The 21,916-nt window shown below is 43.0% G+C and overlaps 1 protein-coding gene across 1 annotated transcript in view; it reads right to left on the reverse strand.

Annotated features, from left to right (window-relative positions):
• Nucleotides 1–10,121: 10,121 nt before the first annotated feature.
• The window catches only part of LOC115179806 (double-stranded RNA-specific editase 1), a 29,740-nt gene continuing 17,945 nt past the window's right edge, over nt 10,122–21,916 (reverse strand). Inside the window, exons 4-10 of the mRNA XM_029741600.1 lie at nt 20,743–20,857; nt 20,255–20,423; nt 19,928–20,082; nt 19,658–19,826; nt 18,584–18,765; nt 12,506–12,684; nt 10,122–12,305 (exon numbers count right to left, since the gene is read on the reverse strand). Of these exons, the coding sequence (XP_029597460.1) occupies nt 12,129–12,305; nt 12,506–12,684; nt 18,584–18,765; nt 19,658–19,826; nt 19,928–20,082; nt 20,255–20,423; nt 20,743–20,857 (1,146 nt within the window). The 3' untranslated portion in view covers nt 10,122–12,128. The remainder of the gene's footprint in view (nt 12,306–12,505; nt 12,685–18,583; nt 18,766–19,657; nt 19,827–19,927; nt 20,083–20,254; nt 20,424–20,742; nt 20,858–21,916) is intronic.

The following is a 21,916-nucleotide window of genomic DNA, read 5'->3' on the forward strand; positions in this document are numbered from 1 at the left end:
AACGATTGTGGTCGGTTTCAACCAATAAGATAAAGGAAAATGTAGGGGATAGTTCATGTAGGATTTTGATTGGTGAATCGAGATTTTTTTCTCAGACATGGGCGAGTTTAGTTTCTGCGTTCCACTAACGTAACATAGCAACCTTAAAAATATGTTCCATATCGTTTGATTGCAGTCACGCTGCGCAGGTAATTACTGATGTCGAATATAACATAATAAACTCAGCAAAGAAACAAACGTCCTCTCACTGTCAACTGCGTTTATTTTCAGCAAACTTAACATGTGTAAATATTTATATGAACATAACAAGATTCAACAACTGAGAAAAAAACTGAACAAGTTCCACAGACATGTGACTAACAGAAATGGAATAAAGTGTCTCTGAACAAAGGGGGGGTCAAAATCAAAAGTAACAGTCAGTATCTGGTGTGGCCACCAGCTGCATTAAGTACTGCAGTGCATCTCCTCCTCATGGACTGCACCAGATTTGCCAGTTCTTGCTGTGAGATGTTACCCCACTCTTCCGCCAAGGCACCTGCAAGTTCCCGGACATTTCTGGGGGGAATGGCCGTAGCCCTCACCCTCCGATCCAACAGGTCCCAGACATGCTCAATGGGATTGAGATCCGGGCTTTCGCTGGCAATGGTAGAACACTGACATTCCTGTCTTGCAGGAAATCACGCACAGAACGAGCAGTATGGCTGGTGGCATTGTCATGCTGGAGGGTCATGTCAGGATGAGCCTGCAAGATGGGTACGACATGAGGGAGGAGGATGTCTTCCCGGTAACGCACAGCGTTAAGCTAAGTCCGATGATACTGTGACACACCGCCCAGACCATGATTGACCCTCCACCTCCAAATCGATCCCACTCCAGAATACAGGCCTCGGTGTAACGCTCATACCTTCAACGACAAACGCAAATCCGACCATCAACCCTGGTGAGACCCTGGCACTTTTTGCCAGTCCTGTCTGGTCCAGAGTTGGTGGGTTTGTGCTCATAGGCGACGTTGTTGCCGGTGATGTCTGGTGAGGACCTGCCTTACAACAAGCCTACAGGCCCTCAGTCCAGTCTCTCTAAGCCTATTGCGGAATGTCTGAGCACTGATGGAGGGATTGTGCGTTCCTGGTGTAACACGGCAGTTGTTGTTGCCATCCTGTACCTGTCCCGCAGGTGTGATGTTTGGATGTACCTGTGCAGGTGTTGTTACACGTGGTCTGCCACTGCGAGGACGATCAGCTGTCCGTCCTGTCTCCCTGTAGCGCTGTCTTAGGCGTCTCACAGTACGGACATTGCAATTTATTGCCCTGGCCACATCTGCAGTCCTCATGCCTCCTTGCAGCATGCCCAAGGCACGTTCACGCAGATGAGCAGGGACCCTGGGCATCTTTCTTTTGGTGTTATTCAGAGTCAGTAGAAAGGCCTCTTTAGTGTCCTAAGTTTTCATAACTGTGACTTAATTGCCTACCGTCTGTAAGCTGTTAGTGTCTTGACGATCGTTCCACAGGTTCATGTTCATTAATTGTTTATGGTTCATTGAAGCATGGGAAACAGTGTTTAAACCCTTTACAATGAAGATCTGTGAAGTTATTTGGATTTGTACGAATTATCTTTGAAAGACTGGGTCCTGAAAAAGGGACGTTTCTTTTTTTGCTGAGTTTAGTTTGGGAATTAAGTGTCATCATTTGTCAAACTTGCTTCAGTTGAATATAGCTATCTGCTATAAATCTCAAAATAACCTAATCTCAAAATGACACCAGTGTATCATAAACGTCTGCACAGGAGGTTGATGGCACCTTAATTGGGCAGGAAGGGTTTGTGGCAATGGCTGGAGCGGTATTATTGGAATGGTATCAAATATACGGAACAACAATATAAACACGACATGCAACAATTTCAAAGATTTTACTGAGTTGCAGTTCATATAAGGAAATCAGTCAATTGAAATAAATTCATTAGGCCCTAATCTATGGATTTCACATGACTGGTAATACAGATATGCATCTGTTGGCAGCATGACACATCTCCTTTGCATGGAGTTGATCAGGCTGTTGATTGTGGCCTATGGAATGTTGTCCCACTCCTCTTCAATGGCTGTGCGAATGGGTGGATATTGGCAGGAACGTACATGTAGATCCAGAGCATCCCAAACATGCTCAATCTGTGACATGTCTGGTGAGTATGCAGGCTGGGAAAGAACTGGAACATTTTCAGCTTTCAGGAATTGTGTACAGATCCTTGAGAAACGAGGCATTGTATTATTATGCTGAAACATGAGGTGATGGCGGCGGGTGAATGGCAAGACAATGGGCCTCAGGATCTTGTCATGGTATCTCTGCCTTCAAATTGCCATCGATAAAATGCAATTGTGTTCGTTGTCCGTAGTTTATGTCTGTCCATACCATAACCCCACCACCGCGATATAGCACTCTGTTCACAACATTGACATCAGCAAACCACTCACTCACACAATGCCATACACGTGGTCTGCAGTTGTAAGGTCGGTTGGAGGTACTGCCAAATTCTCTAAGACGACATTGGAGGAGGCTTATGGTAGAGAATTTAACATTAAATTACAGTGCATTAGGAAAGTATTCAGACCCCTTCCCTTTTTCCACATTTTGTTACGTTAAAGCCTTATTCGAAAATTTCTTCCCTCATCAATCTACACACAATACTCCTTAATGACAAAGTGAAAACGGGATTTTAGAAATGTTAGCAAATTTATACTTAAAAAAAAACTGAAATACCTTATTTACATAAGCATTCAGAACCTTTGCTTTGAGACTCGAAATTGAGCTCAGGTGCATCCTGTTTCCATTGATCATCCTTGAGATGTTTCTACAACTTTATTGGAGTCCACCTGTGGTAAATTCAATTGATTGGACATGATTTGGAAAGGCACGCACCTGCCTATATATGGTCCCAAACTTGACAGTGCATGTCAGAGCAAAAACCAAGACATGAGGTCGAAGGAATTGTCCGTAGAGCTCCGAGATAGGATTATGTCAAGGCACATCTCTGGGGAAGGGTACCAAAAAATGTCTGCAGCATTGAAGGTTCCCAAGAACACAGTGGCCTCAATCATTCTTAAATGGAAGAAGTTTGGAACCACCAAGACTCTTCCTAGACCTGGCGCCCGGCCAAACTGAGCAATCGGGGGAGAAGGGCCTTGGTCAGGGAGGTGACCAAGAACCCGATGGTTACTCTAACAGAGCTCCAGAGTTCCTCTGTGGAGGTAGAGGAACCTTCTAGAAGGACAATTATCTCTACAGCACTCCACCAATCAAGCCTTTATGGTAGCGTGGCCAGATGGAAGCCACTCCTCAGTAAAAGGCACATGACAGCCCACTTGGAGTTTGCTAAAAGGCACCTAAAGACTCTCAGACCATGAGAAACAAGAAACAAGAAACGGAGCAAAGTATATGATGAATACCTGCTCCCGAGTGCTCAGCACCTCAGACTGGGGTGAAGGCTCACCTTCCAACAGGACAACGACCCAAAGCACACAGCTGTGCACCGACGCTCCCCATCCAACCTGACAGTGTTTGAGTGGATATTTAGAGAAAAATGGGAGAAACTCAAGAAGACTTGAGGCTGTAATTGCTGCCAAAGGCGCTCCAACAAAGTACTGAGTAAATGGTCTGAATACTTTGCTGAAATTTGCTAAAATTTCTAAAACAGTTATAGATTTTGTCATTAACGGTTACTGTGTGTAGATTGATGAGGGGGGGAAAACTATTTAATACATTTTAGAATAAGGCTGTAACCTAACAAAATGTGGAAAAAGTCAAATACTTTGCGAATGTACTATATCTGGCAACAGCACTAGTGGACATTCCTGCAGTCAGCATGCCAATTGCACACTTCCTCAAAACTTGAGGTGTTGTGTGACAAAACTGGTGTTGTGTGACAAAACTGCACATTTTAAAGTGGCCTTTTATTGTTCCCAGCACAAGGTGCACCTGTGTAATGATAATGCTGTTTAATCAGCTTCTTGATATGCCACACCTGTCAGTTGAATGAATTATCTTGGCAAAGGAGAAATGCTCACTAACAGGGATGCAAACGAATTTGAATTTATATTTTTGTTCAAACATATGGTTTGATGCCATTCCATTCGCTCCTTTCCAGCAATTATTATGAGCCGTCCTCCCCTCAGCAGCCTCCACTGACTTCTAGGTATGAATTTTACCCATCATTTCATAGACTAAAAACACAGTATGGACATTTAAAAATCACTCTGCCCTAAGATAATGTCAGTAAGAAAGAGATTAAAAGGATATCTGTCAACCTCTTACACACGAGCTGGTGCAAGCTGGTGGCATTTGATGTCTTTCTCCTGTCACTGGACAGCCACACTGGAGAAAGGGCAAACCTGTAATTGTCTCAAGAAGGTCAAAATGCAAATCTTAGCCGCCACACTATCACCCATGCAGTATACTCGTGAATAAATAGAGGGTCTGTTTTTTAATTATTCTGTCTGCTTCTTTTCAGGCTTTTGATCAGGCAGAAAAATGTGAATATTGTACATTATCTAATGTCTCCCTTATTGGCCAATGTGGTGTTGAAAAAAAACAGTGGTCAGATACAGTAAACAACCACTTGAGACTATTGGATATAGCTGAACCATCTAAGAAATCCCATATGTTATCCCTAGAGTATGTGTGAAAGCTGTCAGGCGTTCAAATTCAGCTAGTAAATTTCTGTAGGCCTTATTCATTCTAGGCATCACCTGCCTCCCTGTGGAAGGTAGATTGGAGTTCATACAGGCAATGGGGCGGCAGGTAGCCTAGTGGTTAGAGCGTTGGACTAGTAACCAAAAAGTTGCAAGATCAAATCCCAAGCTGACAAGGTTAAAAATAAAAAAAATCTGTCGTTCTGCCCCTGAACAAGGCAGTTCCACTGTTCCTAGGCTGTCATTGAAAATAAGAAGTTGTTCTAAACTGACTTGCCAAGTTAAATAAAGGTAAAAAAAAAAAAAAAGGTCATCCCTTCCCTATACCATATTGGAATAGAATTGTCCGAAGAGCCTCCATGGCTACTCACTGTCCCCACATACTGTATATCAAGCAGAACATTTGAATGGAAATTTAAGCCTTGAACTAGTGTGAATCCTGTTAACATAAGGCTGTGTTTACACAGGCAGCCCAATTCTGATATTGCTGGAATAGAACCAAGCTGATCTGATTAGTAAAAACAAATCTGAATTAGATCCGAATTGGGCTGCCTGTGTAAATGCAGCCTTAGATGAATGATTCATGGTAGATGGGTGGTCTCTATAGAATGATACCTGTGAGCGAAGTGGATACTGGATATTGGATAACCACCAGCCAAGAAGACATTGGCCCATATGAATGAATGTCTTCCAATTTCGAGGAAAACAACGTTGTCTCATTAAATATTTACTTTTACACTTCTAAAAGTATAAGATATTTTGCAAAGAACTAGTTAATTAACCTCATGTTGTTATCTGAAATTTAGTTAAATGCCACGTAATTTCGCCAAACAATTGCCTCCTGATTGCAAATGCCAAGAGCTGACATTCACATCACCTCATGCCAAGGTCAGCTCTGCAACGTAAAATGTGGCATCCATCTTTGTAAAAAACACCCCCCCGTAAAAAACGTACTTTAAAAATGTTGCAGGTTTTTTATTGTAGTTAATTGTTTCTAACGCAAGTCGCCTATCTTCTGTTTGTGTAAATTAATCAATTTAAAGAGCTTTTAATGCTGTCCTTGTATTTTAAATGAAACAGTTTAGTAGCATCTGTTTCATGTGGTAGAAATGTGTTTCCTTCTGCAGTTTTAGCAGAATGCCTGACATTAGCTTCTGTTCTGCGGTTCTTCAAGTCTCAGGAGACTTATTCTAGGAAATAAACAACTAAGCAACGTGTAATGTGCCATCTGATATCTATTCTAAGGCTATTTGCCTGGCACACTGGTTCATTCTGTTGTAGCTTTCTCTTTTGCTAACCAATTGGACCAATGTACTGTATAGAAGTCAGCATTATATCACCACTATTTGGGGTTGAGAATGAGATGCTCCCAAAAGCAGCATGGTTATAGGGTGGGTGGTATACAGCTGGTGAGGATGTCCTTCTGCTGTTAGGAATGTTACTATAGGAACTGAATGTTGTTAGGAACTCAAGTTTAGTCTTATTTTGCAGTGCATGGGGCTGGGGCTAGGAGGGGAGGATAAACACTGCTGATGTAGAGTTCTGTCTGTATCCTTACCATCTGTTAAGGACTAGTACTGGATGTACGTTGGGTCCACCGCTCCATTAGGTGGGTAATGGAGGTTGATTGTCATTGTCAGGGCAAATGAGCTGTGACAAATGAAAATATGTCCAAAAGGATGGACCACTACTGTATCCAAGTCAGGAGGTGGGAAATAAAAAGGGAGGAGGATGTTACGAAAGTATGCACAAGGTATAACAAAAATAAATTGAAGCTGTATGAACGTAAGTTTATGTCCATGTTGTATTATAAATGTCATGCAATTTAATAGACACAATATTATTGGAAAGCCAAGAAAGTAGTTTCCATTTTGACTGTATTCTACTACCAAATAATACTGTATTGTACTGTACATTTGTTAACTTAAGAGAATTGTCTTTTTTGGACTTTGGAGAATTGTCTCTACAATACTATGAACTGAAATAGACAGGAGAGGGCTACAACAAATCTCCCAGCAGCCACATCTGTCAAGGTCATGGAGGGAGAACCGTTTTATTTTCACCTTTTAGAGACGTAACTTCCTGAAACATAATTTATAATTTGCAGATAAAACATGAAAGGGGGAAAGCATAAATAGCTCTCTCCACTAATCCCACTTCCCCTTGACACACTGCCACTTCCCAGCATCATTCTTTCATTTGTCAATTTTCATGAATTCATTACCTGTAATGGTCAAAAAATATACTGCTCAAAAAAATAAAGGGAACACTTAAACAACACAATGTAACTCCAAGTCAATCACACTTCTGTGAAATCAAACTGTCCACTTAGGAAGCAACACTGATTGACAATACATTTCACATGCTGTTGTGCAAATGGAATAGACAACAGGAGGAAATTATAGGCAATTAGCAAGACAGCCCCAATAAAGGAGTGGTTCGGCAAGTGGTAACCACAGACCACTTCTCAGTTCCTATGCTTCCTGGCTGATGTTTTGGTCACTTTTGAATGCTGGAGGTGCTTTCACTCTAGTGGTAGCATGAGACGGAGTCTAATACCCACACAAGTGGCTCAGGTAGTGCAGCCCATCCAGGATGGCACATCAATGCGAGCTGTGGCAAAAAGTTTTGCTGTGTCTGTCAGCGTAGTGTCCAGAGCATGTAGGCGCTACCAGGAGACAGGCCAGTACATCAGGAGACGTGGAGGAGGCCGTAGGAGGGCAACAACCCAGCAGCAGGACCACTACCTCCGCCTCTCTGCAAAGAGGAGCAGGAGGAGCACTGCCAGAGCCCTGCAAAATGACCTCCAGCAGGCCACAAATGTGCATGTGTCTGCTCAAACGGTCAGAAACAGACTCCATGAGGGTGGTATGAGGGCCAGACGTCCACAGGTGGGGTTTGTGCTTACAGCCCAACACCGTGCAGGACGTTTGGCATTTGCCAGAGAACACCAAGATTGGCAAATTCACCACTGGCGCCCTGTGCTCTTCACAGATGAAAGCAGGTTCACACTGAGCACATGTGACAGACGTGACAGAGTCTGGAGACGCCGTGGAGAACGTTCTGCTGCCTGCAACATCCTCCAGCATGACCGGTTTGGCGGTGGGTCAGTCATGGTGTGGGGTGGCATTTCTTTGGGGGGCCGCACAGCCCTCCATGTGCTCGCCAGAGGTAGCTTGACTGCCAATAGGTACCGAGATGAGATCCTCAGACCCCTTGTGAGACCATATGCTGGTGCGGTTAGGCCCTGGGTTCCTCCTAATGCTAGACAATGCTAGACCTCATGTGGCTGGAGTGTGTCAGCAGTTCCTGCAAGAAGAAGGCATTGATGCTATGGACTGGCTCGCCCATTCCCCAGACCTGAATCCAATTGAGCACATCTGGGACATCATGTCTCGCTACATCCACCAACGCCACGTTGCACCACAGACTGTCCAGGAGTTGGCGGATGCTTTAGTCCAGGTCCGGGAGATCCCTCATGAGACCATCCGCCACCTCATCAGGAGCATGCCCAGGCATTGTAGGGAGGTCATACAGGCACGTGGAGGCAACACACACTACTGAGCCTCATTTCGACTTGTTTTAAGGACATTACATCAAAGTTGGATCAGCCTGTAGTGTTGTTTTCCACTTTAATTTTGAGTGTGATTCCAAATCCAGACCTCCATGGGTTGATAAATTGGATTTCCATTGATTATTTTTGTGTGATTTTGTTGTCAGCACATTCAACTATTTAAAGAAAAAAGTATTTAATAAGATTATTTCATTCATTCAGATCTAGGATGTGTTATTTTAGTGTTCCCTTTATTTTTTTGAGCAGTGTATATATTTGCCATTAAACAATTTTTTATTTTTTTTTGTATTTGGTCCAAAAATGTAGAAAGGTGTCAACAATTGGGATTGGCATGGAAACAGCCTGATTATTGAGGTCTCTCTTGCTCTATTTTTTGTTTGTTTTGCTCCCTGTTGAGGCAGAAAGGACAGGTAATCCATGCAGAGATGATCTGACTCTCATGTACCACAGGTGCAAGAGGCTGATATGACACAAAGTAATATCCCTGCACCACCTCATGTGGAGATAGTGTTAGGGATTGTCCAGATAACATTTAAAGTCTCTGTCCTGCGTTCCAGATTTCTATGAAATATTTACCTAAAATTAAAGGTAGACTCAGTGAAATGACGTTGCCACGAGCAGCACTGGAGATATTGAGATGAGCGAGATGCAACACTTCACTCTCACCCAGTATCTGTGCTTGTACACTGTACAGCGTGGTAGCCACAGGACCAAAACAGCGGAGAAATTGAGCCTTGCGCTTCAATGCTCTTAGTTGTTGCAGAAATTGACCCACTATGCTGTTTACTTTCTGCATCTATGTCATATCGCTGAGTCTACCTTTAATTAAAATATGAATGAAATAGATGTCCTTCCAAAAAATGATAATTAAGGATGTTAATAAGCTGATTTTCTATGTGTCCCTGCTTGGCCTGAGTGGAAACAACAGAGGGGTTTGGCGGGGGAGGGGGGCATACACTTGGATAGGGCTGCACACAGCCTAGCAAATAGCTAGTATGGATGTTCAAGATTTGGAAACATGATGGAACTACTAGGGAATTTTACTATAACAGCAATAAATGCAGACTGATTATTTTACAAGTGTGTGTTGTTTCTGTCCATTGCTTTGTCACTATTCCTGTATTTTTGTTTGTGGTTTCTAGGCGCTACTGCAAGTTAGCTAGCTAACTGCTGCTACATATATCAGTCAATCACAGTTGGCTAGCCAGCTAGCTAAGTTAATCTCGATAGCTAATGTTAGCATGCTAGCTTACTGCTTCTAAACAGCCAGCAGTCCAACTCTTACAAACTACAAAATGTTAAATAGAAGTGACTGGCTAGATAGTTGTTATATAGGCTTTGTCCTGTTTCTTAACACCAGCTGCTTGTGCACCCTCCTGAGCCTGTCTCCCTTAGACTCCTTCTCCCCACCAGAGAATTTGGGGGGGGGGGAGGAAAAAGCTGCTGGACCAATCACAGAAAGACCTGTGATGTCATTCTCCAAGCAAATTTCAAGCATTTTTTGAGATGGGGTTTAAATGAGTGGGTTTTCTCTAATGTATTATTTGTCCACAACTACAAGAAAAGGACGAGTCAACAACATTATTTGGGTATGAGCAAACAGAATATAAGCTTTTAAAATTTTGATTTTCACTGGACAGTTACTTTAATGCAAACAGAGCAGCTGCCTAGCATTGTGTTAACATCATTGCTATTACGCTATTTTCTATAAAATCATCATAATGCCACTTTTTACTTTTCATACATTTCTGTCACATTTTTTAAAATTATTGTATTGTCAATATAATTGCTTTGTGTATAAAATAAGAAATGACTTAATGCAGTAAACTTGGCAGCAAATAGTGTATGAAATAATGAAAGACAACTATATACAACATCTACCTATGTTACCATTTATTATATTTCTCATTTATAGGTCTTTTTTCATTTTCTACATGTATGATTTTTGTTTATCTGGTTTGTTTTATTCAATTTTTTCCTCATGCTTTATAGCGAGAGCTCATGCATTAGGGCCCGTATTCTAGAGACTACATTGGACTGGGCACATCAATCAAACGGTGCATGAACCATTACAGGACGGCAAAAGACCCGGTCAAAGTTCACAGTCAACGCTCACAACTTGGTCAGAGAAAGCAAACATATGTAGAGAAGACCCCTCATAACAGCCAAAGGTTTGGACGGAGTGATCAAAAGTGAATCACAATGGTTAACCAGCCATTCACTACTGATGCAGTTCAAGTGTTTTTTTTTTAAACATCACAAGTTGTGCTTGGCCCCCTTTCAAAAACTGCAATCGCCTTGATTCTTGTGGATTCTTACAACTCTATTTAAAATAAACAAATAAGAAAACATGCCAAATGCGGATGAGAAGTATGACAATACAGAAGGGGGAAAATTACAAAATGGGCTTATTCACGAGAGAAGTCCGATTCCAATGAGTATACTTGGATAAAGTACTGTACATTAACATTTCCGAGCCTGTTAGAAATACATCTTTTTTTGGTAACATGTTAATTGTTAAAAATGACACAGAACAGGTCAAAATGATCTACAGTTTCGTACTTTTAAATTGCTACATTAACACAGGGATCCATTTCAATTCATTTAAAAATAAATAGTCCACAGAGATGACATCGAGCAGTATAAAACACAGTAATCAAAATGAAGTGTCCAGAAACTTTGTACAAACAAATATTACACATTAAAGAAACAAAACGCAAATAGAAATCATCTTTGGTGAGGCAAGAAGGCGTATGATGACAGAAGTAAAAATAGCTCAAGTCACCTCAACACTCATGGCTAAATATAAGCTAAAATAATTTCTGTCGTTTTTTTTGTCAAGCTCAACAAATGATACATAGTGATAGCAAAATGTTGTCTGTGTGTTCAAATAAAAAGCAGTACATAAAGTCCACTGCATCTGTCTGGCAACCACAAGAGTGTGAGCCATCCTGCAAGAATATCTTTCCACAGAAATGTACGTTTCAAAGGCCATATGTACTTTAGTATAATTTATGTCATTCACTGTAAAGGGAAAAAGGAATCAAATCTTTTTCAGAAGTTAATTAGGCCTACTTCAGATAGACTTAGATAAAACATGTCATTATCAGTATAGAAAGCATTCTCAATCAAATTTTCCGAATCAAAAAGCACACGTATATATCAATATTCAAAAACAAACAAACATATCGTCCTCAGACGGTGCAATGCTTTACATCTCACAGCAGAAACAAAGAAAAGACTGCACATGAAAAGTGCACGAGAGGACATCAGCCTTCAAGACAAGAGGAACGGCCACAACGCTAATACTTAGGAAGAAGACAGCAAAATAGATATTGTTATGACCACTACTGGGAGGTAAGCTTGAAAGCCTTCTATATATTTGGCATAATCATACAGTGAGTGTAGACAAGGTTTGTCTGTAGATAGCCAACTGATTTCAGTTGATTTTTGCATGTATTGATTTATAAAATGTATCAACAAAATCCGTTTAAAAAATCCCAGGTTTCCAGTTGTACAGCTGTCGTATGTCACGTGTTAGGTTACTAGTGTAAGTGGAATAAACATCATTAAACTAACAAAACATCAACAATCATTCGGTTGACGCGGACAATAACGGAAAACAAGCCTTTACAGTGAGTCATTGAGAAAAACAATCAGACAAAATTCAACCAAATTCAGTGTCTTACGGTCAAAAGTGGAGTGATCAGGAGAGGGAACAAGGGTTTGGCGAGCATCATCCAAAACACAGAACAAATCAAGTCTAAACAGCTGGTAGGAGTAGTATCTTCATCTGAGCGTCCTCTTCCTCCCATGACAACAACCATACACATTTTAGAACAACATAGTCATTCTATTTCTATGAAAACAATCCACTCAGGACTGGAGTGAGAACTGGTCCTGTTCGATAGGCTTCTTTACCCAGGCTCCCAGTCCTGCCTTGTGGAATTCCTTGATCAGAGTCTGCTTGGCAGCATGGTACTCCATCGCTGCCTGTTTGGCGTCATGGTACAAGCTGGGTTTGGCACCTTTGATTCTCAGAGTCTGTGAAAGCTAAAGGCCGGAAGAGAGAGGTTTTAATTGGACAAGAATAAAACACGGTAAGAAATGATTCAACAATGAAGTGAACAAACACGATGTCAAACCTTTTAAATTGAGTTCTTGGAAGATAATAAGTCTCAAATACCCAGCCACGCATAGCAACAGCCACCTGAGAGTATATAAGGTGTTGTGCGGGTTACTAAGTATCCTACCTTGCAGTACAGGCGCACCCAGCGGCTGTAGAGGGCGTGCTTGCAGAGCCTCGAGGGCCGTCCCAAGTCATCCTTGCCTGTCATGGCGTTGATAACCTCTAACCCCTGGTCTCCCACAGCCCAGTTCACACTGAAGTTAGGAGCTTTACCCGGTTGCCGTGCTTCTGCGTTGCTTATTCCTGCAGGGAAGAGAAAGTGCAATAAAAAGATTCCTTTGTGAGATATACAGTACTAGTCAAAAGTTTGGAAACACCTACTCATTCAAGGGTTTTTCTTATTTTTTTACTATTTTCTACATTGTAGAATAATAGTGAAGACATCAAAACTATGAAATAACACACATGGAATAATGTAGTAATTTTATATTTGAGATTCTTCAAAGTAGCCACCCTTTGCCTTGATGACAGCTTTGCACACTCTTGACATTCTCTCAACCAGCTTCTTGTGGTAGTCACCTGGAAAGCATTTCAATTAACAGGTGTGCCTTGTTAAAAGTTATTTTGTAGAATTTCTTTCCTTCTTAATGTGTTTGAGCCAATCAGTTGTGTTGTGACAAGTTAGGGGTGGTATACAGAAGATAGCCCTATTTGGTAAAAGACCAAGTCCATATAATGGAAAGAACAGCTTAAATAAGCAAAGAGAAACGACAGCCCATCAATACTTTAAGACATGAAGGTCAGTCAATGCGGAAAATGTCAAGAACTTTGAAAGTTTCTTCAAGTGCAGTCACAAAAAACATCAAGCGCTATGATTAAACTGGCGCTCATGAGGACCACCACAGGAAAGGAAGACCCAGAGTTACCTCTGCTGCAGAGGATAAGTTCATTAGAGTTACCAGCCTCAGAAATTGCAGTTCAAGTAACAGACACATCTCAACTGTGTGAATCAAGGCCTGTGTGAATTTTATTTTTTATTTCACCTTTATTTAACCTGGTAGGCAAGTTGAGAACAAGTTCTCATTTAAAATTGCGACCTGGCCAAGATAAAGCAAAGCAGTTCGACACATACAACAACACAGAGTTACACATGGAGTAAAACAAACATACAGTCAATAATACAGTAGAAAAATATGTCTATATACAATGTGAGCAAATGAGGTGAGAAGGGAGGTAAAGGCAAAAAAAGGCCATGGTGGCGAAGTACATACAATATAGCAAGTAAAACACTGGAATGGTAGATTTGCAGTGGAAGAAAGTGCAAAGTTGAAATAGAAATAATGGGGTGAAAAAAAGAGCTAAATAAATAAATACAGTAGGGGAAGCGGTAGTTGTTTGGGCTAAATTATAGATGGGCTATGTACAGGTGCAGTAATCTGTGAGCTGCTCTGACAGCTGGTGCTTAAAGCTAGTGAGGGAGATAAGTGTCTCCAGTTCCAGAGATTTTTGTAGTTCGTTCCAGTCATTGGCAGCAGAGAACTGGAAGGAGAGGTGGCCGAAGGAGGAATTGGCTTTGGGGGTGACCAGAGAGATATACCTGCTGGAGCGCGTGCTACAGGTGGGTGCTCCTATGGTGACCAACGAGCTGAGATAAGGGGGGACTTTACCTAGCAGGGTCTTGTAATTGACCTGGAGCCAGTGGGTTTGGTGACGAGTATGAAGTGAGGGCCAGCCAACGAGAGCGTACAGGTCGCAGTGGTGGGTAGTATACGGGGCTTTGGTGACAAAACGGATGGCACTGTGATAGACTGCATCCAATGTATTGAGTAGGGAATTGGAGGCTATTTTGTAAATGACATCGCCGAAGTCGAGGTTCGGTAGAATGGTCAGTTTTACGAGGGTATGTTTGGCAGCATGAGTGAAGGATGCTTTGTTGCGAAATAGGAAGCCAATTCCAGATTTAACTTTGGATTGGAGATGTTTGATATGAGTCTGGAAGGAGAGTTTGCAGTCTAACCAGAGACCTAGGTATTTGTAGTTGTCCACATATTCTAAGTCAGAACCGTCCAGAGTAGTGATGCTGGACAGGCGGGCAGGTGCAGGCAGCGATCGATTGAAAAGCATGCATTTAGTTTTACTTGTATTTAAGAGCAGTTGGAGGCCACGGAAGGAGAGTTGTATGGCATTGAAGCTTGTCTGGAGGGTTGTTAACACAGTGTCCAAAGAAGGGCCAGAAGTATACAGAATGGTGTCGTCTGCGTAGAGGTGGATCAGAGACTCACCAGCAGCAAGAGCGACATCCTTGATGTATACAGAGAAGAGAGTCGGCCCAAGAATTGAACCCTGTGGCATCCCCATAGAGACTGCAAGAGGTCCGGAAAACAGGCCCTCCGATTTGACACACTGAACTCTATCAGAGAAGTAGTTGGTGAACCAGGCGAGGCAATCATTTGAGAAACCAAGACTATTGAGTCTGCCGATGAGGATGTGGGGATTGACAGAGTCGAAAGCCTTGGCCAGGTCAATGAATACGGCTGCACAGTATTGTTTCTTATCGATGGCAGTTAAGATATCGTTTAGGACCTTGAGCGTGGCAGAGGTGCACCCATGACCAGCTCTGAAACCAGATTGCATAGCGGAGAAGGTGCGGTGAGATTCGAAATGGTCGGTAATCTGTTTGTTGACTTGGCTTTCGAAGAGCTTAGAAAGGCAGGGTAGGATAGATATAGGTCTGTAGCAGTTTGGGTCAAGAGTGTCCCCGCCTTTGAAGAGGGGGATGACCGCAGCTGCTTTCCAATCTTTGGGAATCTCAGACGACACGAAAGAGAGGTTGAACAGGCTAGTAATAGGGCTTGCAACAATTTTGGCAGATCATTTTAGAAAGAAAGGGTCCAGATTGTCTAGCCCGGCTGATTTGTAGGGGTCCAGATTTTGCAGCTCTTTCAGAACATCAGCTGACTGGATTTGGGAGAAGGAGAAATGGGGAAGGCTTGGGCGAGTTGCTGTGGTGTTGGGGTAGCCAGGTGGAAAGCATGGCCAGCCGTAGAAAAATGCTTACTGAAATTCTCAATTATAGTGGATTTATGGGTGGTGACAGAGTTTCCTATCCTCAGTGCAGTGGGCAGCTGGAAGGAGGTGCTCTTATTCTCCATGGACTTTACAGTGTCCCAGAACTTTTTTGAGTTTGTGTTGCAGAAAGTACATTTCTGCTTGAAAACGCTAGCCTTAGCTTTTCTAGCTGCCTGTGTATATTGGTTTCTAACTTCCCTGAAAAGTTGCATATCACGGGAGCTGTTTGATGCTAATGCAGAACGCCACAGGATGTTTTTGTGTTGGTTAAGGGCAGTCAGGTCTGGAGAGAACCAAGGGCTATATCTGTTGCTGGTTCTAAATTTCTTGAATGGGGCATGCTTATTTAAGATGGTGAGGAAGGCATTTAAAAAAAATAACCAGGCATCCTCTACTGACGGGATGAGGTCAATATCCTTCCAGGATACCCGGGCCAGGTCGATTAGAAAGGCCTGCTCACTGAAGTGTTACAGGGAGCGTTTGACAGTGATGAGTGGAGATCGTTTGACTGCTGACCCATTACGGATGCAGGCAATGAGGCAGTGATCGCTGAGATCTTGGTTGAAAACAGCAGAGGTGTATTTAGAGGGCAAGTTGGTTAGGATGATATCTATGAGGGTGCCCGTGTTAACGGCTTTGGGGTGGTACCTGGTAGGTTCATTGATAGTTTGTGTGAGATTGAGGGCATCAAGCTTAGATTGTAGGATGGCTGGGGTGTTAAACATGTCCCAGTTTAGGTCACTTAGCAGCACGAGCTCTGAAGATAGATGGGGGGGCAATCAGTTCACATATGGTGTCCAGAGCACAGCTGGGGGCACAGGGTGGTCTATAGCAGGCGGCAACGGTGAGAGACTTGTTTTAGAGAGGTGGATTTTTAAAAGTAGAGGTTCAAATTGTTTGGGTACAGACCTGGATAGTAGGACAGAACTCTGCAGGCTATCTCTGCAGTAGATTGCAACACCGCCCCCTTTGGCCATTCTATCTTGTCTGAAAATGTTGTAGTTAGGGATGGAGATTTCAGAGTTTTTGGTGGTCTTCCTAAGCCAGGATTCAGACACGGCTAGGACATCTGGGTTGGCAGAGTGTGCTAAAGCAGTGAATAAAACAAACTTAGGGAGGAGGCTTCTAATGTTAACATGCATGAAACCAAGGCTATTACGGTTACAGAAGTCATCAAAAGAGAGCACCTGGGGAATAGGAGTGGAGCTAGGCACTGCAGGGCCTGGATTCACCTCTTCATCACCAGAGGAAGAGAGGAGTAGGATAAGGGTACGGCTAAAAGCTATGAGAATTGGTCGTCTAGGACGTCCGGAACAGAGAGTAAAAGGAGCAGGTTTCTGGGGGCGATAAAATAGCTTCAAGGTATAATGTACAGACAAAGGTATGGTAGGATGTGAATACAGTGGAGGTAAACCTAGGCATTGAGTGACGATGAGAGAGATATTGTCTCTAGAAACATCACTGAAACCAGGTGATGTCATCGCATGTGTGGGTGGTGGGACTGAGAGGTTGGATAAGGTATAATGAGCAGATCTAGAGGCTCTACAGTGAAATAAGACAATAAACACTAACCAGAACAGCAATGGACAAGGAATATTGACATTAAGGAGAGGCATGCTTAGCCGAGTGATCATAAGGGTCCAGTGAGTAGTGAGGTTGGTTGGGGTCACGGCGATTCAGACAGCTAGCCAGGCCATAGGTAGCAAGCTGGCAGAAGATGGAGGGAGGTCTGTTTTTAGCCACCTCGTGCGTTTCCGTCGATAGATTAGTGGGGTTCCGTGTGGTAGAGGGGACCATTCCAATTGGCAAAATAGTTATAGTTATAGTGGCCTAAGAAAATTGTTCGATAGACCTATTCAGAAAGCCGATAAGACAGCTAACGATTAGCAGGCCGCAGATGGGCGTTCAGGTTACGTCGCGACGGAGGGACCAGTTGGATAACTCCCTCGGGCAGATAACGTCGGTAGTCCAGTCATGAAGGCCCGGTGGGGCTCCGCATCGGCAGTAAAACGTGTCCGGATAGGTGATTGTAGCCCAGGAGTGGCTGATGGAACTCTTCAGCTGGCTAGCTCCGGAATAATTGATGTTTGCTCCGGGATCGACGTGAGCCAATAGTCACTCGGATAGCAGCTAGCTAGCTGCAAGATCCAGGTGTAAATGTCCAGAGCTTGCGGTAGAAATCCGGGGATATGGAGAGAAAATAGGTCCGGTATGCTCTGGTCTGAGTCGCGTTGTACAAAACTGGCGATAGCCAGTGAACTGGCTAACTTCTGGCTAGCTTCTGTTGTGGATTTCAGATTTGAGGTGAATAATAGTTTTTTTTTAAACAATTGGTGAGGCGGGTTGCAGGAGAGTGTTTTGAAGTTGAGTTTTTAGAAAAAAAATATATAAAAAGATATGCGAAGAAAAGATGTAAATATATATATACACGGGACACAACAAGACGAGGACAAAGGACGTCTGACTGCTATGCCATCTTGGATTCAAGTATTCAAGAATCAAGGCCTTCATGTTCAAATTGCTGCAAAGAAACCACTACTAAAGGAGAAGAGACTTGCTTGGGCCAAAAAACACAAGCAATGGACAGTAGAAAGGTGGAAATCTGTCCTTTAGTCTGATGAGTCCAAATTTTAGATTTTTGTTTCCAACTGCCATGTCTTTGTGAGACACAGAGTAGGTGAACGGATGATCTCCGCATGTGTGGTTCCCATCATGAACCATGGAGGAGGAGATGTGATGGTGCTTTGCTGGTGACACAGTCAGCGATTTATTAAGAATTCAAGGCAGACTTAACCAGCATGGCTACCACAGCATTCTGCAACAATATGCCATCCCATCTGGTTTGCGCTTAGTGGGACTATCATTTGTTTTTCAACAGGACAATGACCCAACACACCTCCAGGCTGTGTAAGGGCTATATGATTCCATATGTGTTATTTCATAGTTTTGATGTCTTCCCTATTATTCTACAATGTAGAAAATAGTACAAATAAAGAAAAACCCTTGAATGAGTAGGTGTGTCCAAACTTTTGACTGGTACTGTATGTTTTCAGGACAATCCAGGGGCTGTGTCTGACGTAAACTAAGTAGGATCAGGATGTAGGATGAGTAGGACGACAGCCAGACCCCTTACCGCTCAGAAGTGGCCGGTTGAGGTTGAACGTCTGAGGCAGGTCCTCAATGTCAGCAATCCTCTGGTACATGGCTCTGGAGAGGTGGTCTGCGTGGTACAAGCTGCCCAGGATAATGCTGGAGAAGTAGATGGGCTCTGTGAAGTAACACATCAGAGAGCCCTGGATCCCAACTACGTTCCACCTGAGAGAAGGGCGGCAGTGAGAGGTGGTGTTCAAAGGGAGGCACTGCTTTTTGAGTCACATGACCTTTTGAGTCTCACCACCTCAAAGCACAGACATTTCTGAGTGCACGATACGGATAAGACCCAAGTCTAAGTTAAAAAAAATATTCTTGACATTTTGGATTTTACCCTGAAAACATTTCAATCAATCTGAACGCAGAGGTTGAATTTGAAAATGTCTTCCTGTGCCCTGTTTTTCTCCACCTGATAATGCAACGTGGGTTGAAGAAAATAATATGTAATAGCCTCTCAGTTGGACGTTTCCTATTTTTCGAACGCTAAGCTCCACTTTTAGTGATGAAGGGTGTTTATTGCCTGGAGTCAGATGCTATTCAAATGATTCTGATTAGTGCATTCCTCAGGCTAGCTACCCTCTCTCAAGTCCCAATCACTATGCCAACAGAGCAGTGCTACAGGTGTGATTATGGTAGAGCCGTGATTAGCCCTTTGATTAATCTCCACGGAAATGGCATCCCTGCCGGGAGTGCCCTAGGAACTGTAACAGCTGCTCAAACTGCAGGTGTGTAATCATGAACAATATTGTTGATTTACACCCTTTAGATCTCAGTAAAGTTTGTTAGATTGTTTCTTCAAGGCTTGTTCTCTGGGCTTTTTCTGTCCGTGTGATTCGCTCAAGCAAAAGCCTTTGCGGCTATCTCTGACTCGTGAGAAGTCGGACGAAGTTCACAATAATGCGTTTACGTAGATTTACATTGTTGGTGTTTTTATGAATATCACATTTACATCTTCATTCCATGAAAATGACTGGACACCTTCTGTATGGTTATAGTTTGACTGGTTGCTAAACTGTTGACATAGTAACAAGGAGTGGTATCAAAGACAGATACAGACCTAGCGATCTTGTCACTGCAGGACATGGTGAGCAGCCTCTCTCCCTGCAGTACCCCGTCCCAGGTCTGGGTGGTGTTACTGACTTTCACAGGGATGGTCCCCTCCCCAGACTCTATCTTGGTCCTCAGCTGACCACGAGCTTTCCTGTTAGGGTGCCTGTCTCCCTGATCTGTGGATGACATGGAAAGGAAATAAGCCTTAAAAATGGTGAAGAAGAAGCATTTTAAAATGAAGAAAAAGATGGAAGAGCCACCTAGGGAAAAGTCTCACCCTCAAAGGCAGCCTCGTGGGGGGAGAAAATGCGTGCGTCTCCGCAGGGCGACGTGCTGATGTACAGGTGGAACTGCACGTTGTCCTTTAGACGGAAGCCCTGCTTGTTCTCACACCTCGTGAACATCGACTTCTGCTGCTCCTCTCTGTTGTTACTATGGCAGACAGACAGACGGACAGACAGACAGACAAATGGACAGATGTGTGGTAAGAAAAGGGTAACCGTTTCTCTACATTGACATTTGTTTCTTCTGGTAAAATGTCATTTTTTGTGTTGTTGATCAGTCAGTTCCTACTAACCCAGTCTCCGTGGTTACAGTGACTTACCTGAGGAAGTGTTCCAGCTGTGCGTACAGGTACCTAAGGAGGGAACGACGAGCAATGATCTCAGCATGGCAGTCGTTTAAAGCCAGGCCGCGGTCGCTCATGTACTCGCCGTTTATACACTTGGTCCCCGTTGTAACACAGATCACTTGTGCCTCCTTGACATCGGTGCCTGGGTGGGATGTGTGGATTGTGAGACAAAAACGGTTTAAAATGGTATATAAACGACATAGTCTACTGAGTACACTATATCATATTTTTCTCGTGTTTCATGATGAAGTGATAAAATCAACTAGGAAATGTGAAGTGATACCTATTCCACAATGTAAAATACACAAACGTCTTTTGTGATTAGTCTCTAATGAAACCCCCAGTTGTGATCCATGCAGCACCAGTGGGGCTCTCTCGATTCGACAGAGAATCAGAGATTAACAATCAAGTTAAAGTAAAAGTTCCTTTGGGCGGGAAAAATAAAGATATTCTAACAGTACCTGTTGTCATGACAATGCCTGCTAGGACTTTCCGTCGCGCGTGCGGGGATGTGAAGTTATCCGTCAGCTCACTGAACTTGTCAACTACCAGACCGGACACAGCATCAGCTAGAACCTGAAACAACCACCGAGCAGAACATGAGATACACGGGATTCTGCATCATAACATCAGAAGAAAAACCCAGGCCTTAAAACCAGAGACTAAACCCAGACAGAATAGAAGGCAATACACAGAGAAGTGGAGGGAGGAGAGGGGAAAGTTCCTGGAGAAGTTTAAATGTTATGATGATCACCTTTCTGGCTTATCATATTAGCTCTGATCTATGATCAATTGGAAATCTATCCAAAACCCCCACATGAATGTGTACATTAGAAATCACAGAGGCAATGACAATCCAGGGTACCCTCTAAGAGACACTGCTTTCTCAAACTGAAGCTCAGGTAACAGAACAGAAGACAGGCTAGTGCAGTATAATAGATTAGAGGTGCCTACTTCTTCAGGGATCAGACATACCAACTGCAGATAAAGGGGTTTAGATAGGGATGAGTGACAGACAAGACACCAGGGAGCTTAAACGCTGCAACGCAAATCATCCATCCGCTTCATTGACTGATCTGCTCTAAAACAGGCCAACGGAGCAGGCAGCTTGTCTAATCAATAGGTATGTTTGAATAGCATTCAGGAGCTGATGTTAATTAAGATTGCAGTTTAATTGACCTTGCCTCTTCAGTCGTTATCTCAGGCAGGAGGGATTAGGGGTACGGGATTAAGTGATGTGTAAATAGATTTGAGTGTACACAATGCAACGTGGAACGTTCAAGGCTGTAATGCACCACTGTCTCTCAAAGCCTCGTCTCCTTTTCAATTAAACCCTGTCAGAGGCTTATAATGAGCTGGTTAAACCATTAAGTCAATTAAACTGATAATAGTTAATAGGAAGTGAACACTGAATACTGCCTGCAATGAAGGATGAACCAAACTGACATATCTGACCATTGCTCTCTTATTTCATGGGGTTATGAAATGAAAATGAAATGAAATGTTATACCACCCAGATAGAGTTAAGACGAGTCTCTGCATACTACTACAATTGTTCTACTGCTCCACAAGATTTCCGATGGGGAGAGGGGGTTTGTCCTGCATTATAAGTGTACTATGTGCTTTTCTGTGGCT

The sequence above is a fragment of the Salmo trutta genome, chromosome 39 (genome assembly GCF_901001165.1).
Source record: "Salmo trutta chromosome 39, fSalTru1.1, whole genome shotgun sequence".
Lineage (NCBI taxonomy): Eukaryota > Metazoa > Chordata > Actinopteri > Salmoniformes > Salmonidae > Salmo > Salmo trutta.